An 11,280-nucleotide genomic window follows, 5' to 3' on the forward strand; every position below is an offset into this window, starting at 1 on the left:
CCATAAATCCCTCAGAATTGTCCTGGGTCATTGCATTGCTGCTAGTCCATTACATTCTATTTTACCACAGTGTATCAGTCTCTGTGTACAGTGTTCTTCTGACTCTGCTCCTTTCACTCTGTATCAATTCCTGGAGGTCTTTCCAATTCACATGGAATTCCTCCAGTTTATTATTCCTTTGAGCAAAATAGTATTCCATCACCAGCATATACCACAATTTCTTCAGCCATTCCCCAATTGAAGGACATACCCTCATTTTCCAGTTTTTTACCACCACAAAAAGCATGGCTATAAATATTTTTGTACAAGTCTGTTTATCTATGATCTCTATGATCAAACCCAGCAATGCTATGGCTGGATCGAAAGGCAGACATTCTTTTAGAGCTCTTTAGGCATAGTTCCAAATTGCCATCCAGAATGGTTGGATCAGTTCACAACTCCACCAACAGTGCATTAATGTCCCAGTTTTGCCACATCCCCTCCAACATTCATTACTCTCCCCTGCTATCATTTTAGCCAATCTGCTAGGTCTGAGGTGATACCTCAGAGTTGTTTTGATTTGCATGTCTAATTATTAGAGATTTAGAACACTTTCTCATGTGCTTATTGATTCTTTTGATTTCTTTATCTGAAAATTGCCTATTCATGTCCCTTGACCATTTATCAATTGGGTAATGGCTTGATTTTTTTATACAATTGATTTAGTTCCTTGTATATTTGAGTAATTAGACCTTTGTCAGAGTTTTTTGTTATAAAGATTTTTTCCCAGTTGTTTCCCTTCTGATTTTGGTTGCACTGTTTTTGTTTGTACAAAAACTTTTAAATTTAATATAATCAAAATTATTTTATCTTTTGTAATTTTTTCTAACTCTTGCTTGGTTTTAAAATTTTCCCTTTCCCATAGATCTGAAAGGTATACTATTCTATAATCACCTAATTTTCTTATAGTTTCCCTCTTTATATTCAAGTCATTCACCCATTCTGAATTTATCTTGGTGTAGGGTGTGAGATGTTGTTCTAAACCTAATCTCTCCCATATTGTTTTCCAATTTTCCCAGCAGTTTTTGTCCAATAGTGGATTTTTGTCCCAAAAGTTGGGTTCTTTGGGTTTCTCATACACTCTCTTGCTGATGTCACTTACCCCAAGTCTATTCCACTGATCCTTCCTTCTGTCTCTTAGCCAGTACCATATTGTTTTGATGACCGCTGATTTATAGTACAGTTTAATATCTGGTACTGCTAGGCCACCTTCCTTCATGTTTTTTTTTTCATTATTCCCCTTGATATTTTTGATCTTTTGTTCTTCCAAATGAACTTTGTTATAGTTTTTTCTAATTCAGTAAAAAAGTTTTTTGGTAGTTTGATAGATATGGCACTAAATAGGTAAATTAATTTGGGTAGAATGGTCATTTTTATTATGTTAGCTCATCCTAACCATGAGCAATCAATGTTTTTCCAATTGTTTAGATCTAGTTTTAATTGTTTGGAAAGTGTTTTGTAGTTGTGTTCGTATAATTCCTGTGCTTGATAAATTCTTTATCTCAGTTGGACCCATAGGGTACCTTGACCGTGGGCATGATCATCCCCTAGAGGAAAAACCCTGAAAGTGGGAGAAGGGAGGAGGGATACAACCCTAGAAAGAGCACTGGTCACCATTGCTTGAAGTTCAGATATATTTCACCCTTCTCCCAGGGGATTGGGGTGGGTTTGAGCTCTCTGCCAATAGCCCCAACCCCCCAGTGGTATTCCCGCAAGTGTGGTCCCCTGCACCACAGGTCCATTTAACCACTTAACAGCCACATGTGCTTTTACAAAGAGATACAAAGGTATAGTCACAAATAGACACTTACTCCCCAAAAGTAGAACTTCATCCCCTTTTTTCCTTGTTTCACCTTAGTGTCTTCTGAAGGGGAACAGGATTACATTCCAAGTTTAGCTTAGTTCCTATAAAAGTTTCAGGTGCAAAACTTGCATGTAGGGCTTGATTCTCAAACCCCCTGGTGTCTCAGGGCTTCTCTACCAGGTCAGCAGGCTGTGTCATCTCACCTGCCATCTTGGCTCCATGGTTGCCATGTCTCAAATTCCCAAGGTCCGTGGGGAGTTCTGCTGATACCTAAAACCAAAATGGCAAATGAAAACAAACAGAACGAAATGTTCCTGGGCTCACTTTTCAGAGCTGGGCTAAAAGAGAGGGGAGGAAGGAATCATCCAACCAAGTTCAGTTCAAGGTACCCTCACTGAATGTAAGCTGTGATCTTTGCCCTCTGCCTTTAGCAGAGGAGGAGATGGCAAACCATTCCAGTGGTTTATAAGAGGAGAGTTTGGCATGGGCTGGCTAATTTTAAAGATGCAGCCTGTTTGGCCACATAGCTAGTCAAAGAAAGCTTCTTGCACTCACATGGTAGGGGTACTAGGACATCAGGATACCTCTGTGTTAAGCAATCTGGGCATGAGTCAAGTCTCCATACCTGGCCAAGAGACACACAAAATAAATTTAAAAATTATTTATTTAGGAGAAGAAACTAGCAATTGAACAGAGTAACTAGGAAAAACTACATAGAGGATGAATTTTAAGCGACACTTTGAAAGATTCCAGGACACGGGTAAGGAGGAATATACTCCAGCAATGGCAGATGACTCGTACAAAGGCTAGAAAATAGTGTGTTTTGGGAGAAACAGCAGGAAGACTCGTTTCATAGATTGCATGAAAAAGATCAATGTCTAATAATTCTGGAAAGGAAATCTTAGGGCTGTTCATACATTGCTTTAAGTGCCAAAGAGAGATGTTTATATCGATGCCAGAGGTGTTTGTAAGTCACTGAAGTGTCTTGGGTAGCAGAGTGAAATGGCCACAACTGGGCTTTTGAAATATCACTTTGGCAATTAGAGGGAGGAATAGATTAGAGAAGGGAGAACACAGACCAAATAGGAGGCTGTTTTGATGGTCCAAGTGAGAGGGTCCAATCCAGACTATTTGGATTAAGAAGTGTTATGGAATTAAAATCAACAAAATTGATTGAATATGTGACGTAAGGGAGAGTGTGGATGACTCTGTGGTTAAACACGTGAGTAACTAGAAAGATGATTTTGACCTCAATTCTATTGCTTTTTAAAAATTAGATTTCTTAGTGGTTAGGAGTCACAAAGAACTAATGGCATTTTATTATGTGTCCTTATATTGGAGACTCCAATCTTTTCAGTTAGAAGGAACTCTTTTTAATATCACAAATTTACATAAGCTCCTGTGTGATAATGGTGGTTTTTTTTGTCTTTTGATTTAGAAAATATGTGACAGGAATTACACATGTATAATTTATATCAAATTGCTTACTGTCTTGGGGTGGGAAGAGAAGGGAGGGAGGGAGAGAATTTGGAACTTGAAATTTTAAAAAGTGAATTTTGGGGTATCTAGGAGGCTCAGCAGATAGAGAGCCAGGCCTGGAGAGGGGAAGTCCTGGGCTCAAATCTGTCCTCAGATACTCCCTTGCTGTGTGACTTTGGGCAAGTCTCTTAACCCCCATTGCCTACCTCTAACTTAGTATTGGTTCTAAGACAGAAGGTAAAGATTATGAAAAAAAAGAATGTTAAAAATCATTTTCATGTAATTGGAGAAAAAATAAAATATTAAGAACACCTATGACAAAAAGCTATTATAAATTTGTTTTTATTATTCATAACAGTATCAATATACATTTGAAAAATAGCAAATACATATCTATAAAGCATGTTATTTGATCAGATATGTCTGAATACAAGGACCTTTTAGAATAACCCTCTCCTTCCAAGTTTCCATGAGGCCCCAGAGGCTAGAAATCTGGGTCCTAATGGATTTGCATCTACATGACAAAAAATAAATAAATAAATGACAGAAAGAACTGTATACTTTGGGAGAAAGAACATGTTGATTAAGCATGAGCATTAGCTATTTATCTATATTTACCTTCTAAACCTAAAGGTTATCATCGTGGGTCAGGGTTGCTGAACATTTTGTCATATTCCCTTGATGATGTTACATAACATTCCTATGGGAGTAAGTTTACTGATCTAGTCCGATAACTTGGCAGCGCATGAGATAATAAAAGGATTTCTATTTCTGGTATAATATGCCTAGCATGTCCCTTTTCATAAGCATTATTCTCCCCAAGAATGCAGAGGAAAGAGTGAATTGTTTTATTATTTTTATTATGTTCGGCTCTGGGACTTTGTATTTATGCAGAATCAGATGCATTACAAAGATAGAAACATTATTTGAAATCATTCTGGAAGTTTTCAAATCTATAAAAAGATATCATGATAATGTAATGATAAAATGATAAAATATTTACACTATAATAAGCATTATGTACCATTTGAATCCTTTTTGACATTGAAAAAAAAATCCCTGGGTAATCATTTATTAAGTCATAAACAGGTGGTAATCTCTCTTGGTGGAGGGAGTTTCCATACCAGCAATGCTGTATCCTGATGAAATCACAGATCTTTCATATATTTGCATGCATTACAATGTTAAAATTTTAGCTGAGCAGTAGCAGTCAGGTCAGTGGATAAAGAGATAGGAGGTCCTGGGGTCAAATCTGAGCTCAAACATTTCCTATCTACGTAATCCTGGACAAGTCATTTAATTTTCATTGCCTACCCTTAGTGCTCTTCTGCCTTAGAACCAATACACAGTATTGCTTCTAAGATGGAAGGTAAATATTAAAAAAAAATTAGCTGACTTTGCCATGATCTCATAATAGATAAAAACAGTGTTGGATTTGGATCCTGAGTTCGAATTTTACTTCTGCTGCTTAGTTGTGTGGTTTCAAGCACATCACAACCTTTGTAGACTTCAGTTTCTTAATCTTCAAAATGAGTATGATGGACTGGCTATTTTCTGAGATCCAATAGTTCTAAATTTGTAGTCATCTTCATTAAATCATCACAAAACTCAAATATTTCCCCAGAGTATTCACCTTGGATCACAGGGTCAAAGATTAAGAGCTGGGAAGGATCTTAGTGGTTGACCACCTAATCCAGTGCCCTCATTTTGGGATGAAGATATTCATCAGGAGACTTTGGATGTTGCATCGAAGTGTTTAAATCATATCATCAAGCACAAGAGGACCATTAACACATTCCTGACAATTCACACAATCTCATGAGACGGCCTGACTATCCAGTGTGTTCTCGTGCGTTCCTCACAGTTGGCATTAATCCTCCGAATCGTCACTGCTGAAGTAAGAGCTGTCACAGTATTCAGCCATGTAAAGGAATTTGTGAATGATCGGATTCATCTTGGGTATCCAGTGTCGGGGCACCAGGTATGTCGAGAGATTAAACAGATCTACGAATACTTTGTACCTGTCACTGAAAGCACATAAACACAGATTTTTGGAATCAGAATTAAAGTGTTTTACACTTGAAAACATCTATGATTATACTGCAAACCAATAAGAAAGAGTAATAAAAATTTTCACTCCAAATACCAGTTTTAAGCGAAATCTTAAGTCTTTATGGCCACAACTTCCCATGATTGTCAAGATGATTTGTGTTTAGAAAACTTTCAGAATATTTGCTCAAACCTTTCCTGTTTTTGACTGCTCAGTGATTAAGATAATGAGATAACGAATAATTCAGAACATAAGGCTTCTCTGGGTCTCTTCCTTTAAGATGTGGTGAAACAATTGATAGAATGATTCTTGTACACGGTGATTAGATACAGGGACTAGACTTAGGATTTCATTGCTATAAGGCAAGAGTCAAACTGGTGGGTGCAAGAAATCCGCAAAAGACGAATCAAATTAAAATGTAACCAGAAACTTTTTAAAGGATAAATAAAAATACACCACAGTCTGGATAGTATTAATTTGTAGTCTTCTAAGTCAATATTCAGCCTACAGAATAGAATTTAACACCACTGGTCTAGGAATTTCCCTTGAACAAAGCAAGTCCACACCTTTTTCCCAATTTATATTGTTGGAGAATTGCCTAGGACATTATCAGGATAAGTGACTTGCTCAGGATGACTTAACCAGTGTCTTTCAAAGGCAAAATTCAAATCCTGGTCTTTCTGTCTCTTAGGCAAATTTTTTTTTCCAGTACCCTACAATGCCTCTCAGTACCTCCTTAGAAAATATTTGACAAAGAATAATTATTTTGATGATAGGTATCAAATAAATGCTACAAATACAAAAAAGAGACACCACTTTAACATTGCCTGGCATTTGTAAAACAATTTCAACTTTGCAAAGAGTCATTCCCCCAACCTACCTGGAAGCCTGTGTTTTAATAGGATATTATTTAAGTTCTACTCTGATTTAGTACGTTCCACCCTTTGAATATTAGCTGGAGCTACTTAGTGGTCAAGCAAAAAGAGTGCTGAACTAAGTCAGGAAGACTTCCAAGACACAAGTCGGGTACAAATAGCCCATATGAACATTTGGGATGGGAACATCTCTAAATTTGACAATCTCACGTTTCTTCTGAGTGACTGCAATTCTGCATTTAAGAGCTTACTAGCCATTCTGATGAAAGACTGAGAAGGGATGTTTCAAAATGACTAAGATAGATGTCTTTGGGATATTTTGTCTGTTGTTCCATCAAAAAGTAACTATTGATGAGGGCAGCTCGATCCACTCAGTGGATTGACAGCCAGGCCTAGAGACGGGAGGTCCTAGGTTCAAATCTGGCCTAAGACACTTCCCAGCTGTGTGACCCTGGGCAAGTCACTTGACCCTCATTGCCTACCCTTACCACTCTTCTACCTTGGAGCCAATACACAATATTGACTCCGAGATGGAAGGTAAAGGTTTAAAAAAAAAAAAAAGTAACTATTGATCACCTCTTATGTGCCAGATACTATACTAAGAGCTGGAGATTCAAAGAAAGGCAAAAGACAACAGTTCCTACTCTCAAGGAGGTACCATGCAAACAACTACATACAAATAAAATATAAACAGGATAAAGTGGAGATAAGCAACAGAAAAAAAAAAGCATTAAGATTAAGGAGAGGGACAGCTAGGTGGCTTAGTGAACAGAGAGGCAGGTCTGGAAACGAGGTCTTGGGTTCAAATCTGGCCTCAGACAATTCCTAACCTTGTGACTGTGGGTAAGTCACTTAACCTCAGATGCCTAACCCTTGCCTCTCTTCTGCCTTAGAGCCAATGTTTAGTATTTATTCTAAGGCAGAAGATAAGAGTTTAAAAAGTAAAAAAAAAAAAAAATTAAAAAGAATTGTGAAACACTTTTTTACAGAAGAAAGTAAAACTTTAGGTGAGACTTGAAGTAAGGTAAGGAGACTAGGAGATGGAGATATGGAGGGAGAATATTCCAGGCATCACTGAATCACAGAGTTTGTTGAGGGTGGGAGGTATATAAAGTGTTAAGAAGACTAGAAAGATAGCAAAGTGTCAAGTTATTGAAGACTTGAAAAGGCAAGCCAAAGAATTTCTCTCTCTTCCCAGAGACAAGGAGGAACCACAGAGTTGCTCAGTGGAGCAGGGGGAGAGGAGTGATACATTACGCCATGTTTGAGGAAGATCAATTTGACTCAGAATCTCCACTGAACAGAAGAATTAACATTTACATTGCTCTTTAAGGTTTAAGGGAGTGCTTTCCTTAATTCACCCTGTCAGGGAAGGTTTACCCCCTCCATTTGATAGATGAAGAAGCTTAAGTTTTGAAGGGATAAATTTAAGACAGGATTTAAACCTGTTTCTTGTCTCCGAAAAAAGAGAACTCTTTTCTCTCCCCTACATCGCCTCTCAATGCCACCTTGTTCTTTGGAATAACTGAGAGGCGATTAACACACCTTGAATCAGCCTGGCATGAGGGATAAAGTGCAGACCTCAGTCTGGGAAACTTTGGTTTCCATCTTGATTCTGGTGAATAATGGTTGCATTAACTTTCGAGCAAGTCATCTAATTTCTGGGTCCCAGGCAACCTTATAGGAATGTAAATTTCAGTGCTGGAGCCAATCTACATTGGTAAAGGAAGTTCCCTATATTGATAAGATGCCAAGTCTAGTCAATATTTTCCATTTTACAGTTCTGAAGGCAATGTGATATGTATAAAAAGAAGACAAAGGGCATTTTCTTTTGTTGGTTTTTCAGAATAAAAATGCTGTTCTTCAGAGGAATGAGGAACCTTCTCTTTGCTAGCTTGATGATGATTTTGGCCTCCCTTTTCCAAATCTATGAATGAATCCCTGTGATGGCAGTGTTCAGCCAGGATGAGTAAAATATCTAATAAAGTCTTTCATATTCCCAGGGTCGGCCAATGCTTTTTCTCCCCTTCCTCAAACCACAGAATCATGGTTAGCATATCACAAAACACTGAGTAAATGCTTATCAAATTGAATCAAAGTGAATTACAACAACCCTCTGGATATCTAAGGAAGACCATTTATCAGTTAGCAGCGTGTCTTCTCTCATCAAAGACCCCAAATCATCAATTTCCGTTGCTTGGTTTTTGTTATTGTTTTGCTTAGTTTTATTTTTGGCAAAAGATTCTCTAATGGCTTATAAAACTGTGGTAACCCGTCAGGCTTAAACACGAAAGATATTATGACCGTCTTGGAAAAACTTATCACTGGAGAAGGAGCAGGTGTGTGTTAATCATTATTCAATTGCTAATTAATTTTTTAAAAGTAATATTAATCAATATTCAATAGGAAGTGAATTTCCTGGCAGGCTTACCTCACCGTTGAGCGCAAATACTGGTAACCCGAGGAACCTCCAGTGCCAGCTTTGCTTCCAAGCATTCTGTGCACCATGCACACGTGATTATCTGTGATTATCAAACACAATCAGAGGTCAATGCAGACTTCCATTACTATTAGTGGCAGTAATTTGGAAAAGCAAAAACTTGGTGAAGGTTTAATTTCAGACTAGCCAAGAGGAAAAATGCTATCTATCTACCTCCAGAGAGAGAACCAATGAACACTGAGTGCTAATTAAAGTCTAATTTTGTCACTTTTTTCTTTACTTTTCTTGCTTGTTTGTGACATCGCTAATATGGAAACATGTTTTACATGACTTCACATGTATTAATTTCATATTGCTTGCCTTCTCAATGGGTGGAGAAAGGGCTGGAGGGAAGGAGAATATTTGAGAACTCGATTTTTTTTATGTTTAAAATAAATTATTTTTAAAATTACGAGTCTAGGGGGCAGTTTGGTGGCTCAAAGGATTGAAAGTCAGGCTCAGAGATGAGAGGACATGAGTTCAGATCTGGACTTTAGATGCTTCCTAGCCATGTGACCTTGGGCAAGTCACTTAACCCCTATTGCCTAGCCCTTCCACTGTTCTACTTTGGAAATAATACATAGTATTAGTTCTAAGATGAAAGTTAAGACATTTTAGAATTTCACATCAGTGTATTTATGGCTTTATTTTAGGGCTTTGGTTATATATGAATTTGCTCTTACAACAGTGACCAATATGGAAGTGGATTTTGCATGACAATAAAAACTGAAAAAAAATAGAATAAAAAATAAGAATTTTTAGAAATAAACAAACAAACAAATTGCAAGTCTGCCAAAGAGATCACAAATCATCTAAGGTGTCTGTCTTAGCATAAATGGGAGCACATTTCACATTACACACACTTGCAAATCGGCATACTTCCTTTGTTTGGGGGAAATGATTTCTCTCCCTCCACCACCTAAAGAAGTATGAACCAATATGCCAGTGCAGTCAGTAGGGATGGGGTACTGCAGGATCCTACAAGAAATGGGAACATAACGACTTTAAAAAAAAAAAAAAGGAACTTACATCTCCACTTGGTCATGAGGGTATCGATGTCCATGAGAGAGGTTAGTAGTTGAAAGGGAACTTGGAATCTGGGTTCTTCCCTGCAGGAAAAAATCAAGAAAACATGTAGCATGCTCAGAGCTAAATTGGACTCTCTTTTTCAAAGGAGTTTAGAGTCTGCCAGAATGAAAAGAGAGCTGGCCTCAGAACTGGAAAGCCTTGACTGACAAGTTCCACCTTTGGCATATGCAGGCTATCTGGACAAGACACTTAATCTCTGTGATCTGGACAGCTTTTTCCATTTCAGAGAAGGTGCTGATTTGTATTATTAGAAAAAGTTCCCTTTATCAGTCAAATCATTGGTTTGACCTTTATTATTGTACTCTAAAGCTCTAAAGGATGGGAAAAAAAATACTCTAAAACTAGAGGGAAGGGGCAGCTAAGTGGCTCAGTGGATTTGGGGAGCTAGACCTGGAGAGGGAGGTCCTGGATTCAATTATGGCCTCAGACACTTCCTAGCTGTGTGACCCTCAGCAAGTCACTTAACCTCCATTGCCTAGTCCTTGCTACTCATCTATCTTAAAAGGAATACTCCTAACACAAAAGGTAAGGGTCTCCCCCCCCCCAAAAAAAAAAAAAACAACCAGGATGAAAAAGTATTTGTTTTTCTTCATTTTCTCCCTTTTCATTTCCATCTCAATATCAGCCTCAGATCTTTCTAGTTTGACTATATAACAACGTGCCTTGTACTATTTCTGACAAGAACCTGGGCACTTGCAGAGGAATGACAATATCTACTGCTTGATGTCTACTCTGGGAACAGAGTTGAGGGAATTAGACTGAATAATAATAATAATAATTCACAGACCTATAGCACTTTCTAGGTTATATTGCATTTTCCTCGCAATAGACCTGAGAAGTAGATGGGTACAGTATTATCTCCGAGAAACAAGGGCAAGGAATTGCCTTGGTCCATAAGACGGCACCTAGCCTAGAATCAGGAGTTCATATCTGATCTCAGATACTCAATGTGTGACTGGCCAACTCATTTAATTTCAATTTCCTCATCTGCAAAATGGGGAAGATTTTCTCTTCGACTTCCCAGAGTTGTGAGAAACAAATGAGACAGCAATTGTAAAATACTTAACACAGTGCTTGTCGCATGGTAAGTGCTATATAAATGTTAGTATTAATGGAGCTGTCTAGCACAACTTTGGGGTCCCTAATGCAGAGACAAAGGAACTCATTTTCACTAAGGACTCCTTATTACATATGTGGAAGCCTATTAAAAATTTCATTCATCTGAATGAAAACCTCCCCCAACTGAAATTATTAGGAAAAGGCATTTACTTTTTGTATTTTTACCATTAAGTAAGTGAATAGGATGAACGTTAAAGTCTTTCTTACGGAACTGGATTATGGCTAAGAATCAAATTAACTCCCTGAAAGGATTAGAACTAGGACCCATCTAAAGTCAGGAAGGAAGGAAGGAAGGAAGGAAGGAAGGAAGGAAGGAAGGAAGGAAGGAAGGAAGGAAGGAAGGAAG

The 11,280-nt window shown here is 37.9% G+C and overlaps 1 protein-coding gene across 1 annotated transcript in view; it reads right to left on the reverse strand.

Annotated features, from left to right (window-relative positions):
* Positions 1–4,651: 4,651 nt before the first annotated feature.
* TDO2 (tryptophan 2,3-dioxygenase) overlaps positions 4,652–11,280 on the reverse strand; it is a 25,485-nt gene continuing 18,856 nt past the window's right edge. The window contains exons 10-12 of the mRNA XM_044680581.1: positions 9,756–9,835; positions 8,679–8,769; positions 4,652–5,349 (exon numbers count right to left, since the gene is read on the reverse strand). Coding sequence (XP_044536516.1) covers positions 5,193–5,349; positions 8,679–8,769; positions 9,756–9,835 — 328 coding nt within the window. The 3' untranslated portion in view covers positions 4,652–5,192. The remainder of the gene's footprint in view (positions 5,350–8,678; positions 8,770–9,755; positions 9,836–11,280) is intronic.

This window comes from Gracilinanus agilis, chromosome 6 (genome assembly GCF_016433145.1).
Source record: "Gracilinanus agilis isolate LMUSP501 chromosome 6, AgileGrace, whole genome shotgun sequence".
In the NCBI taxonomy this organism is placed as follows: Eukaryota; Metazoa; Chordata; class Mammalia; order Didelphimorphia; family Didelphidae; genus Gracilinanus; species Gracilinanus agilis.